We start from the raw sequence: 16,996 nt of genomic DNA on the forward strand, positions 1-16,996 counted from the left end.
TCACCCCTCAAAATGGAAGATGAAACAAATAATAATTATATAATTCTCTCTCCCTAAACGTGGAGGAGAAAAAGGAAGTAAAACTCTTTATAATTCTCTATAATTAATAATAATAATAATAATAATAATAATAATAATAATAATAATAATTATTATTATTACTAATAATAATAAATTCACTATAATTCTCTCTCTCTCTCTCTCTCTCTCTCTCTCTAAACATGGAGGAGAAAAAAGGAAGTAATTATTATTATTTTAGTATATAAAAGTACGTACTCCCCTTCTTTGGTATACTTTTTCAAAAAGACCAAAAAACCATTGACATCTACTCAAAAAAATTTCAAATGACCAAAAAACACTGAAAAAAATCTCCAAATTACAAAAAACCCCTCAAAATGGAAGATGAAACAAATAATAATTATATAATTCACTATAATTCTCTATAATTATTATTATTAATAATAATAAATTCACTATAATTCTCTATAATTATTATTAATAATAATAAACTCACTATAATTCTCTCTCTCTCTAAACATGGACGAAAAAGGGAGAGAGCATAGAGGAAATAAAGAGAATTATGGAGAATGGGGAAGGAATGAACAATTATGGATATATTAAAAAGGTAAATATCAAGAGAGATATACTAAAAAAAAAAAAAACAACCCCACTCATCCTCTCACTCTCTTTGGTAAGTAATTCCTAATAATAATTATCTTTCTCTCTCTCTCCCAACGTGTAGGAGAAAAGGTAAGTAATTCCTAGAACAATTATGGAGATATTAAAAAGGTAAATATAGAGAGAGATATACCAAAAAAAAAACCCCACTCATCTTTTCACCCTCAAAATGGAAAATGAAACAAATAATAATTATATAATTCTCTTTCCCTAAACGTGGAGGAGAAAAAGGAAGTAAAACTCTTTATAATTCTCCATAATTAATAATAATAATAATAATAATAACAATAATAATAATAATAATAATAATAATAATAGTAATAATAATAAATTCACTATAATTCTCTCTCTCTCCCTCTCTCTCTCTCTCTCTCTCTCTCTCTAAACAAGGAGGAGAAAGGGGGATGTAATTATTATTATTTTACTATATAAAAGTACGTACTCCCCTTCTTTAGTATACTTTTTTCAAAAAGACCAAAAAACCATTGACATCTACTCAAAAAAAAAATTCAAATGACCAAAAAACACTAAAAAAATCTCCAAATGACAAAAAACCCCTCAAAATTGAAGATGAAACAAATAATAATTATATAATTCACTACAATTCTCTATAATTCTCTATAATTATTATTATTATTATTATTATTAAATGCACTATAATTCTCTATAATTATTATTAATAATAATAAACTCACTATAATTCTCTTTCTCTCTAAACTCCCCTCCTTTGGTATACTTGTTCAAAAAGACCAAAAAACCATTGACATCTAGTCAAAAAAGTTTCCAAATGACAAAAAAACCCTGAAAAAATCTCCAAATGACAAAAAACCCCTCAAAATTAAAGATGAAACAAATAATAATTATATAATTCACTATAATTCTCTATAATTAATAATAATAATAATAATAATAATGCACTATAATTCTCTCTCTCTCTCTCTCTCTCTCTAAACGTGGAGGAGAAAGGGAGAGAGTATAGAGGAAATAAAGAGAATTATAGAAAATGGGGAGGGAATGAACAATTATGGATATATTAAAAAGGTAAATACGGAGAGAGATATACTAAAAAANAAAAAAAAAAAAAAAAACCTCACTCATCTTTTCACCTCTCAAAATGGAAGATGAAACAAATAATAATTATATAATTCTCTCTCCCTAAATGTGGAGGAGAAAAGGGAAGCAAAACTCTTTGTAATTCTCCATAATTAATAATAATAATAAATTCACTATAATTATCTATAATTATTATTATTACTAATAATAATAAATTCACTATAATTCTCTCTCTCTCTCTCTCTCTCTCTCTCTCTCCATATTTAAATCTCTATAATTATTTGAAAAAAAAAAAATCACCTATCTTCTCACCCCTCAAAATGGAAGATGATCAAAATTAATAATAAATTCTCTATAACTCCTCTCTCTCTCTCCCTAAATGTGGAGGAGAAAGGGGAGTAATAATTAATTATAATTATTAAGTATTAGGTTTCCAACAAAACCGCCGGTTTTAGCCTCAGAATCTCTCTTACTCTTCTCCTATAAATACCGCTTTCCCTTTTTTCCTGGTATTTTTGGGTTTCTTCTTCAGAATCTGGTTTTGTTCTTCATGGTGGAACCAGAGCTTTAATGCTTCTTCTTCCGTTTTTTCTTTCTTTCAGTGTTTTTGAAAAAGCACTGAAAATCACAAAGAAACTGCTTTCTTACTTTCTTCTTTGATTCTTGCATACTTTCATGCTTTTTCTCTACTGTGTATAAGCCTGCATTTTCAGATTGATTTATAGTTGAAGCATTTCTGGATCGAGATATTCGCTTAGAAACCAGATTTTACTACTTCTGGTTCATTTGCGGTGGAAATTTTAGTTAGATTGAACATTGTGGTCTCAGTCTCTCAGGTTCGTCCCGTTCATGGAAATAGATTAACTCTGAAGAAAGCCCTTGTTATTGAATGTAGTTAGTGTGATTATTTTTTCTTACAGTTCCAATTTACAAGTATTTATGTATTTTCATCTCTAATTTTTGTATTTTCCTTGATGTAGGGAGGAACTTCGTGTTTCTTGTATTTGAAGATTTGGATAGAGGAGTAACAAGATTTGATTTTTTCTTATTCTGAGATCCCCTGAAGAATTGAGAACTGGACAAAGAATTATTATGTTAGTGGTAATATATATTTCTGGTAGCAGGTTATCGACGTTTTTAATAATTGCATTAATCAGATTTTTGAAACTCTTTGCATTCTCAAAGATCATGAAGAAATATGATAAGGTTCTACATAATTGACAAAAATTTCACTCTTGTTTATGTCAAGTTTTCAATGCAATAAGTTTTTATACTGGTAAAACAAAATGAACCTCTAAACTTTCCGAGTAGACCTTCCCATTATGTAATTTGAAATCAAGAATTGTCTCATTTTTTTATTCATTAATTAATTTTTATTTTTAGATTACTTCAAAATGGGAAGCAAGGGCTTACCTAAATTTGGTTGACAACTCCTATCTTGAAAGCTCCAATGGGGATAGTCCAAAATATTCCATTAGATATGGAGAACATATGATAATTTGTACTGCGTATAGGGGAATCTCGATTTACGAAGAGATACTAGCAACTTTGGAGCATGCCTTTGGCTCAACTTGATGAAAATATTATTAGTTGGATTCTTTATTTTTTTTAGTTTAGAGTAAAAACACTAATTTTATATACTTTTTGTACTTGAATGATCAGTTGGTATCTTCCCATGAGTGCTAGATGGAAAGAGGTGCATCAGCTCATTCTCTTATTGTACATAAATAAATTGAAAGATTTTTTTTTTTCATGTATAAAGTCTCATCAATCCCTTTAGGCATTGAAGCTGAGAAATCAAACATTGCATCTTTTAGACTTGAGAATTGGAGGAGAAATGCAGTGAACAAAGAATGGGGACATTAATATTCAATTCCAAAATGGATTGTAACAATCTGGACTATAAAGCCTAACTACGTTCTCTCGAAGCAAACATATCTAAGACACATATTGGATTATGTCTTAGTGGCATCAACCAGTCTAAGAGATAGGCAGATGAGTATGTAGGCACAAACCATTGAAAGCTGAAAGCAAGGGCCTAAACGTACAAAGTTAATGTAAGAATGTACATTTATCGCAATCCAAGAGAAAATCAAGAACCTTATTAAGTTAAATTTCTTCCTTGGAGAGAAGTCTAGATCAACCTCTTCAACTCCTTCTATGGTAGCAAAACATATCCAGTTCTCAACTTGTATAGGACCCTCTGTCTTGGATCAAAGAATAGTTAGAATCTATATACTTTAGTGTCTACATGGAAATTCAGAACCGAACAACTGTTCTGTCGAACTCCTCTAGGTTCTAATCTTGCAGGAAGTTCTTGCCAAAGAAAATACCATGAATTACAGAATCCTATAGACAGAACTCCCATCTAGATTCTCCTTTATTAATTAATAATTATTCAAATATTATAATCTCAAATTCCCTCTCTCAATCTTACTCTACCCATTGAGATTGTTGGGAAATGCCATGTGATTTCATGTTTTTCTATCACTCAATGAGGCTTTTGCACAAGTATCCTCTCAATTTCTTTGTTGGATCCCCACCAACACCCACACCACCTTCTCCATTTCTCTTTGTTGCCTATGCTTTCACCTTCCGCTCCTACAAGCAAGATTGGTATTATTACTGCCTCAACTTTAATCCTTTAGGAGCAATATATGTTTTTAAATAATAAAACTAACACTTAAATGTAACAACTCTAAAAAATTTGAATTTTATATCTAAATATTTGACCAAACGTGCATTTGCACGTGCAAGTTTACTAGTATATATATATATATATATATTGAGGTGAATTAGGTTGAATTAGGCGAAATACCTAAAACATAGCAGTGGATATTAAATTGAAGGGGAGGATCATCTATCTCCATTAGGTCCCATCAGGCCTCCAGAAATTGCCGTCCAACTCTTGTGTCTTTGAATGTTCTGCCATACTCTTCCATCTTTGATAGTTTCCAACAATGGAGAACAATAGCGGTTGCTCTTTGCTTGTGTCTCACCCCAAGCTGCAACACTATAGATGGATCTAGCCAAAAATCACTCCCCAAGCCAGAACTCCTCTCTTAGGTAACTTCCCTACCATCTAGGGAAATTACATGAGTGGTCAAAAAACTGCCACCCTTAATGCTAATGTGGCTATTGGGCTACATCAGCCAACATTAGATTCTAAAATTTGACAAGGCTAAATGGTTTTTCCCTTTTTTTTTTATCTCAGGATTGGCTAAGCTGACGAAAAAGCTTCACTAACACAACTTTATGACTTCATACAAATGCATATTTGAGCATAACAACTAGGGATAAAGGAATGCAATTTTCTTTCACCTGAAGTGAATGGAGAATCCCTTGCATATGGGTTTGGGTGCCTTGAGATGGGTATTAGGAACATCAAAGCTATGTTTGGATGTCAAAAAGAGAAAAAAAAAATACTTATAAGTCAAAATCATAATGACCCAATTATTGGTTTTTATGTCTATCTCCCTCTTCAAATTCAAAAATTTTTGAACTTTTTTTTTTTTAGTTTGGCAAGAAAAATAATTCTAGTCAACTGTTTATTACACTAGCATCCTTTCTCTATGTATATATCTCTTTTCATACGCAATCATCACGTCTCCTATGAATGAAATCGTTTTGCCTCTCTCATTGGTGTACTTCTCTATGCTACTTGACGAGAAAAACTCCTTCCACTTAACACATATCTTTTTAATAAAACCATTTGACATATGACATGCATGCCTGCTCAAAAAGTCCTCTTCGAATTAACTATTCAGCATTATTCTTTATCCCCAAAAAAAAAAAAAATTAAAAAAAATCCAGCGTTATTGGTGTCCTTTCTTTCTTTTTTTTTTGGGTGGGGACTAGAGATGGGGGGTGTTGAGTTTGAAGATTTTAAATAGTTCAATCATCTGAGACAGACACCAAAGCTGTAACATCAGAAACGTATGCAAGTTGAAGCAATTGTGTCTAAATTCATGGGATCATCACATCCAAAAGTCAAAACCTCATCTTGCTTTACCTTTGGCTAGCTTCAAAGAGTTTGTTTCTGCTGGAGACTTGTCATGCAAGTTGTAAAATTTCAGCATAGCCTTCTAATTCCGGCCAGGGAAACTCTGATATGGGTTCTAGATAATTGAGGAAGTTTTTTGGCACCTAGGAAGCAAGGATTTAGCTATCGGCATTGGTGCCTATATTGATCTCAGCTGATAAGGATATATATCCATTGAATTGATCCATATCAGACTGATTCGAGATCAAAAAGTCACTTTTTTTTTATAATTAATAAGGGAAAAGGTTGGGCATGCTCATGGTATATTATAAACTAGAATCCACTATATGTATATATCTCTCTCTTCTTTTTTAAAAATGACCCCTCTTCCCCTCCTACATGAAACATCATCCGACGACTCCATTGGGGTTGTCTGCTCACTTACCGTGTACCGGCAACATAACTATCCCTCTCCCTAATAAAATATCCATCTTTTGTATCATATTGGTCAATCTGTATCGATGCCATATCGGTGTTGAGCCCTACCCAAGAAAGCATCTAGGACTAGAAGCTTGCCTAGATGGGCGCCTCAAGTCTCTTTCATTTCTTCGGATATAGTGTGAAATTGGCAAGATCAACCACGTTTATCATTTCCGTTGATTCCATTTGTGTGTTTGGGTTGTTTCCTGTGTTGATGGCCATGTCGAAGGTGAAGTAGCTCAACTTAATAATAATATTATTATTATTATAGTTATTATTGTTTTGAATTTTTGTCCAAGAATGTTTAGACTTTGGACATTAACCTTGTATATGTCCAGATACAAGGATGTGTGAAATTATCGCTCCACCCCTATGAAATTAAAATTCTCATTCAGGTGCCCCTATGCGGTCTCTCATTGCACGTGGCCACACGTCCTGAACTCCTGATAGAAATTTCTTACCCTAATATTATATACCAAACTGCTGACCTTTATAAAAGAAAAATATATTGATACTAAAGAACTGCATAACCTCAAAGCAAAGATAGAAAATTAAATAAATAAAAAAACCCTTCGAATAATGATAGGTAGGAAGATGACTATCCGTACACAAGGGCTGCCCGTCTCAAGAGTTGAATCAAAACCAAAAAAATTGCTATCTGGTTGCAGGAACTTTCCTGCTTTGTTTTTTAAATCTCTAATGTTAGTTGAGATATCCATCCCTATCTTTTGGTTGCCACACAATATTATAAGGTTTTTTTTTTCCTGATAGAACGTTATAAAGAGATTCAAGAGCTTAATTTGTTGATATATATGGTAGCTCATACTTCTTAACACGCTTAACAACCCATCACGTAATGCCCAAAAGTAGTCAAAACCATTAAAGGACTGACATCATTGTTACCAAGTTTTTTTATCAGCTATTGCCCATCCTTTGTACCTTCCATTAGTTATAAAATTTCTTTAAAAATCATTTGGAAAGATAAAGGACTCCATCATTTTCATCTTTGTATTTAAAAAAAGAGTGTAAGATTTCATATTTTAATAGGTATTGAAGTACGAAAAAGTACATTGATACATATTGCTTGGTTGCTTGACGAATGAGTTTTGCAACATTAGTTAGAGCAAAGTCCAAATCAAATCCATGAAGTCATTTGGACTCTGGTATTCAAAGGAGTGGGTTCGTTTGGTCTTCCTCTCTCATCTCAAGACATGCTTTTCACTTGTGAAGATTATGTATGAAGTCTCTTCCTACTCAATCTTACTTGATGGATAGAGCCATAGAGGTTCCTTGTTGTGTCATCATGTGCACTATGTTGGGCTGCAATGTAAACTTTAGAACATGTTTTCTTTGAATGCTAGTTTTCAAATGTAGCTTATAAAGGTATCTTATTACTATTATCATATTATGTGCTTCTTTTTTTGTTAAAAGGTCATTTGTATTAAAGAAGAAAGAAAAACAAAAATTACATAAAAAAAATAGGCAAAATAAGCCATAAACACCAACAAAATATAGATCAATCCCCTCACTTTCAGCAAAGCCATCAGCGGGGGAAAAACCTAACAGATAAAAATCAATCCCTTGGGATACAAAATCTATCAAATGCACCTCTATTCTAGAAGTAAAAACTCGCACAAATCACTTCCGTGATGAGGCAAAACGTTCAAACTTTCGGCCAGCCTGCTCCCCATTTGCCTTTCCCTTGCCTCTTTTTTTTCTTTACTTTCTCGAAGCCATCTTGCTCTTCCCTTAGTCTAGCTGCTTCATCAATATTAGTGTTAGAATTTATATTTATTTTATTATAATTAAGTTTCAAGATGAGGTTTTTCTTTTATGTGTTTTATGACTTGTAATGGTGTGAGATCCTTAGGGTCAAGGTAGTGAAAAATGGTCAATAACACCCTGTGGGTGCCCTAAATTCCATTCATGACCATTACCATGAGTGGAGACGTGGGAAAAAAAAATTGATTGGGATTAATTTCATTTCATTTATGAAATTAATTCTTAATTCATGCTATAAGTTATTGCCAAATTGAGGTAAATGGTCAATGTCATTATGTGGGTGCCCTAAAGTCCATTCATGGTCACTACCATGAGTGGGGAGGTGAGCTAGAAAATGATCAATAACACCCTATGAGAGCTCTAAATTTCATTCATGACCATTATCATGAGTGGGGAGGTGGGCTAAGGAATTGATTGGGATTAATTCAATTTATTGAATTAATTCTCAATTCATGTCCATATGACATTATTCTCCAATCAACTTACCATTAGTTGGAGGTTACTCTTGGGGAATCCAAGAGGGTGTAAGGGTTGATGTTGGGTCTATATAAACCCAATCAAATACCTTGCAGAGACACACATTCACACATTGACACTCCATCTATTTCTACTCTTTGCAACCATACAAGTTTTTCTCTTTCTTCTATTTTCTCTAAGTCTTGTGTAAGGTTAGAGGGGGCTACTGTGCTTTTTGCTCATAGAAGGGACTAGAAGAACTGTCTCATATTCTAGTGGAAGGTTGTTTTATCTTGGAGGTAGAGATACAGAACAGCTCTTGATAGTAGAGGGCATCAATTACCTTAAAGGCAGCACTACAAGTGTGACTCAACCTCAATTCTGATCGAAGCTTCTTCAGTTGCTGTGGTGGTGATTCAACATCTATTTGAAGTCTATCCCTGTCTCATTTCAGCCAAGGATCAATACTACAACATCATAGTAGTTTCTACTGCAAAAGTTTTGTATTGCAATTTGTTTTATTTTTGTAAGAAATTATAATACAATTACCCAACAATTAGTAATCTCAGAATAATTCAATATGATATCTCTTCCTAGGAAAGTATTCAATGAAATATACTCCACCAAGTTCCTCGTATCTGCAACGTCACATACCTTCCCCTAATAGTAGGGCCTATACCTCAATCACTACGATTTTCGCCTCTCCTGCTAATATTTACCTTCCCGCCACAAGAGACGATACTCGCCTCCCAAGGTCTTAATTGCGGAAAATCCTTTTGCACAACTTCTCCCTATGTTATCATATTTCTAAACGACCATAGATCTCAACGAGGATCTCTGATTTGTCCAAACTAGCCACATGAGATCGCACCTCAAAGAATAAGATGTAATCCTAGTGATCTTCTTTGAGTCAATAGGACCTTCAAAGGTCATTCAATCATTGCTCATGTGGGTAGAAATGCCTAAAAATAAGATTATTAGGAGAAATGGGTCTAAATGTAGATATAGAAGAAGCATTATTACCCTTATGAACAAGGCAAATAAATAAGGAGTGATTAATCCCTCCGATTTTGCTAGGCTGGATGAAGAAACTTTGGACAACCCTAAGCAAATCGATCTTAATAATATCTCACACAGAGAGGAAGAAACCCATACCACAACCATCTGGACCCTGTGGCTTTGTTAGCTTTGTGGCTTCTGATGACAAGTAAGACTTCTTCATTAGAATGAGGGCCTGTTGAGCCATATCTTGACTAAATATCGTCATCAAATAGCTCACAGGCTCTGCCTTAACATCTTTTGATTGGGAAAAGATGCAATTGTGGCCAGTTGTGGCTTTTGAAGAACAGTGGAAGAATCCCATATTTGAATCATTTAGAATAAGTCACCTAATTTCGGATTTCTGTTTACTGAAATTCTCTTCTAAGAGTCCAAGGGATCCAAGGTTTAGGGATGGGACCCTTTCCTTATCAGCCAGATGAGGGTTGGTCCTATCAATTTGAAGATGTTTATGAACATCGAAGAGGAGGGCTTTGCAATCTAAGACAAAAAAAGTGATGTTTCCAAAAGACACTTGAGTTCCACTTCCTGAGGGAAGATTTGAAAGACTTAAGCTTTTGGTTTTTTGAAAGACTTAAGCTTTTGGCTAAAACCAAGAAAAGGGGGGGGGGGGGACCAGCTCTTTAACTGGTTGCTTCCAAGCCTTAGACTATAGATTGAAATAAACATAGGAAATGGATGATGGAAAGATTATAATCCATGATACTTTGGGGTAAAAAAACAACCCTAGAAGTAGGGTAAGTCTGAAGACTCTATCAAGTTTATGAGCAATCCTTTGACAGTCATGTCTTCTGTTGGATTAGGTAAATTTAAATCCAGTCCGTTTAAGATCCAATACGTTGATTGAATTAAGTCACGAATGAAAACCAGCCATAGATTGATTACCAACAAGATCATGTTAGATTTCCATTTTGGTGGGCTAGCATAGTTCTAGATTTTGTTTGTTAAAACTGATTTGACAGTGTTGATTACTGAGTACTGACAGAGTGAGTCAACAACGTGCAATGGTGGAAAGTGATAACACATTGGGGTTATTGGATTTTGCTTGAGACACCCTAATAGTATGAAAATATTGCTAGCCGATCATCCTATGACCAAACACCGGTGAAATGGTAAGGCGACTCATTGAGACCAATCTACAGGGGCTTAAAGAACTCAAGGAAGAGGGGGCTGGAGGGCGGACTGTTATGGATGGCTGCCGGTGAAAAGGGCGTTTAGCAGCATCCAAAAATCCCCTTGCACTTGCAAAAACACAACAAAGCACTTTCGCTTTCAACTGGCCCGGAGTCCAAAAGGTATATTCTGCGCTTTTCAGACAGGAACTCTTTCTCTTCAGCACTTGAATTGTTACCACATTTTGTGTTCCAACTGTATGCTTTCACTTGAAAGAGCTTGCTTTAACAAGGTAATGAAATTCGCCTGCAATGTGAACCTAATATCTTATTCCTTTAATGGGAAATAAGCCTTTATTTCCTTCTGCAGGGTTGGTTCATACCCTTACTTTATATATAGTTGGCACTGGTTCAATAAGTGTACAACAAGAAAACCTAAAATTGAGAATAGAGAAGAGGGTTGATAAGACTGACGTTTGTGTTGTGTGGGGAGAATACAAGAAGGGATTGCATCAAGAGATTGTTCTTTTGCTAAGATCTAGGTATGCCTATATCCGTTTCGGTATTGATTCTTTGCATGCTCATATGATCTCCTTGGTCCTATTGTATGTTTGAATTCTTTCAGATCACCCCCATTTTTTCGTGGGCGTAAAAATTAACATTGAAGTCCCCACCCAGGCCCCCATTTTTTTATAATTTTTTTCGGGTTATTCTTCTCGTATCTTCTACCTCTATGATGGGGTTCTACATGGACTCCCTAACATCCATAGACCTTGCTCGCCCGGTGAAGTATCTAAAAGAAATAAATTTTCTAAAACCTAAGACGTTGCTGATGGGGAAGAAGGAACAATAGCACTTTTCAAACACCACAGATGGAGAATGGAAGGGTTGTACCATACATCTCTCAAGAGTGAGAAGAAACCCACTTGGGCTTTTGGCTGGCAGCACTTTTTCTGACTTTCTTCACCATGCCCATGCCCATGCCCATACCCATACCCATACCCATACCCATTCAAGAAGAAGAGGAAAATCTCTCTCTCCATTTTTTGGCTAATCCCTATGGTTTGAGGTTTGGAGTTTGGAGAAGAGGGCAGACCTTCTTATTCAAATTAGATTTAGGGAAAAAAGAAAAGAAAAACACTTCTCGATCTTTAGTCTGGTATGTAGCCCTATTACATGTACACATGGCATTTTGCAATTGGACTGAGAGGGGATCTCCCATTTGATGAAATCTGCAGCCTCATAACTTGATCGTTCAAAATATGCTGAAGGCAGCAACCAAATGAGATGTTTTCATCCAAGGAGGGATTAGAAATACTACTTGTTATCAATCTAGTGAGACAAATGGGGTTTGATCTTTTTTGCTATGGCAAAAGATGTAAAGAGACCGGAATTACATGATTCTATAAGGAGTGGAGTATATCAAATGATTTTTTGAATTTTGTACAATCTATTGGTTTTAGAAATGTAACCCTAAAACTAAGGGTGTCAATTTCAAATCGAAACCGAAACCGAAACCGAATACCGAATACCAAAACCGAGCCTAATTAACTGGACCGAAACTGAACCAAATTTATTCAGTTCAAATTCGGTTTGAATATGTGAGTATGCTATTCGGTTAGGCTCGGTTTCAGTTTAGGGTGTCAGAAAGGCGGTTCGAACAAAAATCAAACCGAATTGCTCTTATCATTCAAGAGCGTTTTTTTTATTATTATTATTATTATTTTTTATTATTATTATTATTTTTTTATAATGTGGTAAGGGTTTTTTGCAATTTATTATCATATATTTACAAACTAAGATAATTTTGGAATTAGCAATGGCCATAAGGCCCATAACTTGAGCCCATTATGGCCTTCGGTCCATTACAGTCATGGTTCAAAAGTGGAACCGTTTTCATAATCGAATTAAAACCGAGGTATAAAACCGAATTAAAACTGCATATCAGAACTAAATTGGAACCAAAACCAAACCGAGCCGAATTGAATCGGTTTGAGTATCTAAATATGGAACCGAGTCGATTCTTGGTTCGGTTATGGTCTACCCTATCATCATTTGGAACTGAACCAAATAACCGAAACAAAACCGATTGACACCCTTACCTAAAACGATGTAGAAAAATAATGGAAATTAAGAACAAACAATCACACAATGAACACAGACATACATTGTTCGGTCCTATGCCCATGGAGGATGAGATATTGCTTCACTATCAATGGAGAATATGATTACAATGCTCCTCCTCACACTTCTCTCAGATTGCTTACCCTTAGTAAACGGGACCTCTGTCATTTGGGAAAAATTCACTAGTACTTCCTAAATTAAACTACGACGGAACACGAGACATCATACCCCAACATTGGTGAACTATATATGGGTTTCTTTTATTTGGTCTCCATAAGAACTGCGTACTAAGTATAACATATTCTCTGATAAGTGAATTGTTTTGAAGAGCCCCAGCCTCCATACTTGGTCATGCTCCAACTGATTGTTGGACTTCCATTTATGAACTTTTTGTTTGTGTTATTAGGGCTATGAAGAGAAGCCTAGTGTGATATTAGAGAGGAATTCTGATTTTTCTCCTTGAGGTGTAAAACAAGGAGCATTATCTTGTTACCCTTGGAAATAGTCTCAAAACCTTTAGCCTCTACCAGCTGAATATAAGCCAGGATAGAGTTGATCTAAGTAAATTATAACCCTAAGAAGCAATCTTGTTCATTAGGCCTCATAATTTTGGTGCAAAGGCCATTAGTAAAATTATACACTCCCTAGTTCCACTAGCTTATGCTTCATTATTTCTACTGTGAGACCTGATTCTCGTTGATAAACTAACCTTCTATACCACTTTTTGTTCACTAGGTAATAGTTCAATAGGTGCTGAGGACAAATTAAGCACCCAATTGACATACCTTCTGGAAAGTTATTTATCCTTTATCCTTTGGGAAATTAAAAAGAAGTTTCTATGAAGGTTTATCCTTTGGGAAATTGAAAGGAAAAAGGTTCTAGATATGAAATACTCATGGAAGATCTTCAACCTGTGCATATGTATTGTGGAAAGTTATTAATTTATCCTTTATCCTTTGGGGAATTGAAAGGAAAAAGTTTCTATGAAGTTTTATCCTTTGGGAAATTGAAAGGAAAAAGGTTCTATGAAGTTTTATCCTTTGGAAAATTGAAAGGAAAAAACTCTAAAGGGGTATTCACTTAATTGGCAAGTACCAAAAGCTCATAATTAAGTGGTGAAGAATTTCAACTCTTCTTGGGGCCTAACAAAAATTCTAGCTATGAAGTACTAATGGAATAAGTACTCTTCAACCTATGCATATGTTTTGTGGAAAGTTATTTATTCTTTATCCTTTGAGAAATTGAAAGGACAAAAGTTCTATGAAGTTCTATCCTTTGGGAAATTGAAAGGAAAAAAGGTTCTCTGAAGGACTGATGGAAGATCTTCAACCTATGCATATATAAAGTACTATAAAGTACTATAAAGTACTCATTGAAGATCTTCAACCTAAAGAGACATGAAAGTAACTAAATTTGGATGTTAATTAATTGTTGATAAGGACCTAGAGAAACAAGGTACCTCATCACTCAAACCTTTAATAAGAACCATCACAGGTACTTCAATTTGGTGCATTTTGAAGTGCCACATCAATGTGTCTGCATTTATTCAATTTGTGACATTGTCTCATCACCTGTGACTGCAATCCTAGCAAATTCGTGCAACATGTGTTGTGGAAGGTGAGATATGTTAATAGTCCCATAGCACACACATTAAGCATTTGGAAGAAGATATGTTCTTGGGGACAATCTTGACAGGTTTCACCAGAACAAGGCATTAGATATATCACATTTACAACTCCTTAGCCACATGCTCTCTGTCATGGAAAGCAGGTGCAAGATTCGTCGTGCTGTGGCGGTATGCGAGCAAATAGTACTGATTCCAGAGGGACAGCACCAAATGAAGAAAGTTGTGGTACCTTATTATAGGACTTTACTCACATAATAATTTAGAGAAAAGAGAAGCTCCTCCCAATAAGAGGACTTGCAGTTAGTAATTTCTAGATATTCTTTCTTATTGTATACAATTCTGTCTCATTTCCATCTCTTTCTGTTCCTTTTGATTCAATTAAATCTATCAAACTACCAAGGAAACAGACAATAGAAATCAATGGTGGAGGCCACAATAGAAACACATACCGAGATAGATCAATGTGAACCTGAAATGGTCCCCTCCCCACCTTAAACAGAAACTCTGAATTGTAAAAGAGAGAAAACCCAGAAACCCAAATTCTTCTATATAAATTTTCTCTCTCCTTTCAGAACTTCCAATAAGCTTTTATAGACATTCCACTCATCCATACCAGTTGGAAGATTACCCAATCCATTTGAATATAGTATATGTCAACAAGCCCAAGATAGAAGGAAAAATTTTCACGGCAAATCATGCAATGTTGAGCCACTAAAATAGTGGTCCCAGGCTCTAGGGTTGAGGAAACCCTAATTAACCCTAGAGACCCAAATGTAACCTGTCAACTTTGACTCTTCTACATAGGAGGATCGATCACACCAATGCACCAAATGAGCATGTTTGGTCATTGGTGTGAGTGATCCATGAGCAGGTACGTGCATATACTGTTGCTTATACTAGTTTAAAGCTCCCCTTTGATTAGCCCTAGAAAGACAAATGAAGAGGAAGGGAAGGAATTAGAGAGGGAATAGTGATCATACATGACCTGGTTATTCATCTCCAGTTTAAGCTAGTAGCTACACCTCTCCTTTCAATGCTAAATTGGATGAACATAGACTCAACAGGAAGAATCATGAAATGAAACAAAAGAAAGTGGAAGGGAGAAATTGTTGTTGGAACATTAGGGCTTAAGCACTAGTATGATTTTACAGATGAACTGTATTAATCATCCTGTGATTAGTGACCTTCAAAGTAACAAAAGGGCTGGGTAAAAAAACCCTAATATCATCTAATACACCACTAATCAAACTAGGTCTGAACTAAAAATGTATTTCTAGGTGTTCCATAATTCCAATCTCTGATCAAAGTTTACTCCAGTATCCCATGTGCAGATTTTCTTAAAATCTTGTGAGTAAAACATAGTAAGGATGGGCTGGGAACTGACCTTTCACTGCCTGAGATTTGAATGATGATCCTATCTCCCCCCTTCATCTCCAACATTTACACTTAAGTCAACATTAAAATCAATTTGTAACAATTAGCAGTTCACAGATTAATACTTTATACAGCTCTGAAACTAGATCAAATTAAGAACTCAAATAAAACCCTAATTAAGTTTCATGCTTAATCCAAAATCAGTGAAGATACAATACACTGCAGCTGGTTCATCATTCTTCAAAACTCCCTTTCAAAACATAATTTGATTAAGGAGAAAGTACAAAAAGTAATCAGGCATAATCTGTAAGCACATAACTAGCTAGCTAGTAAATCAGTAATCAAAACAAACAAACAAACATCTGTAATCTTACACAAAATTATAAAACCCTTATGAAAAACCTTGATCGTCATCAGCATTTTCATGACCTAGACCTAGATATCATGAAATTACAACATCATTTCTTTTGAAGATCTTAAAATGGCCTAGAGATGGAGCCACCATTACTCTTGTCAATCATACTGAACTTGAGAGGTGAAGAACCTAAAGCTTGTTGCCTTGATTGATCATCTTTGTCATCTATATTGCCAGCCTTAGTCTGATTAGCCTTCTCACCTTCTAATTCCCTATATGTATGCAAATACCTTTTTAATGGTTCAACGTAATCATCGAAACCTAATGCCCCGAGAGCCCAACAAATGTCGTCTCCGTTAACGGTCTTTCGCTTCTCCTTATGACACTTGTCAGATGCTTCACCTGTAACAAAGCTAATGAACTCTGAAACACATTCTTGCATAGTTTCTTTAGCTTCTTTCGAGATTTTCGCGTTCGATGGAAGGATTTGCTTCATAATCCTCCCTACATTCGCGATTGGGAGAAGGCGATCTTGCTCCTTGATGTAACCATCATCTACTGAGTTGTCACCACCACCTGCAAATTTGTACTTGTTAACATCTGAATCAGGGCTACCTCTAATGTTATCAACCATCTCTTTGAAACAAAAGATCAAATTGGATCCTCTCAAACACAGACACGTTGCCCCTCTCCCCCTTATTCAGCCCTTCTCTCTCTCTCTTACTCATTCTATATATAGAGAGAGATACATATACTGATTATAGAGATATCTAGATACAAATAGTGAAGTTTATGTATGTACATGTACGTATGTGTATTCATTTACGTACATATTTGGTCTCATATATATATGGTAAAGGGTCTTATTGAAAGTTGAAACAAAGATTTCAAGATAGATGTATAGGACCCTCATC

The 16,996-nt window shown here is 34.9% G+C and overlaps 1 protein-coding gene across 1 annotated transcript; it reads right to left on the reverse strand.

Annotated features, from left to right (window-relative positions):
- Positions 1-15,879: 15,879 nt before the first annotated feature.
- On the reverse strand, positions 15,880-16,996 carry LOC122058413 (nuclear transcription factor Y subunit B-4-like). Its single transcript, XM_042621094.1, has one exon. It carries the CDS (start codon positions 16,714-16,716, stop codon positions 16,204-16,206), a length of 513 nt encoding a protein of 170 aa, XP_042477028.1. The 5' UTR covers positions 16,717-16,996; the 3' UTR covers positions 15,880-16,203.

Source organism: Macadamia integrifolia, chromosome 12 (genome assembly GCF_013358625.1).
Source record: "Macadamia integrifolia cultivar HAES 741 chromosome 12, SCU_Mint_v3, whole genome shotgun sequence".
Lineage (NCBI taxonomy): Eukaryota > Viridiplantae > Streptophyta > Magnoliopsida > Proteales > Proteaceae > Macadamia > Macadamia integrifolia.

What these genes read in the sequence shown, in the direction of transcription:
- LOC122058413 (XM_042621094.1), bottom strand. Translation starts at nt 16,716, where the DNA reads ATGGTTGATAACATTAGAGGTAGCCCTGATTCAGATGTTAACAAGTAC.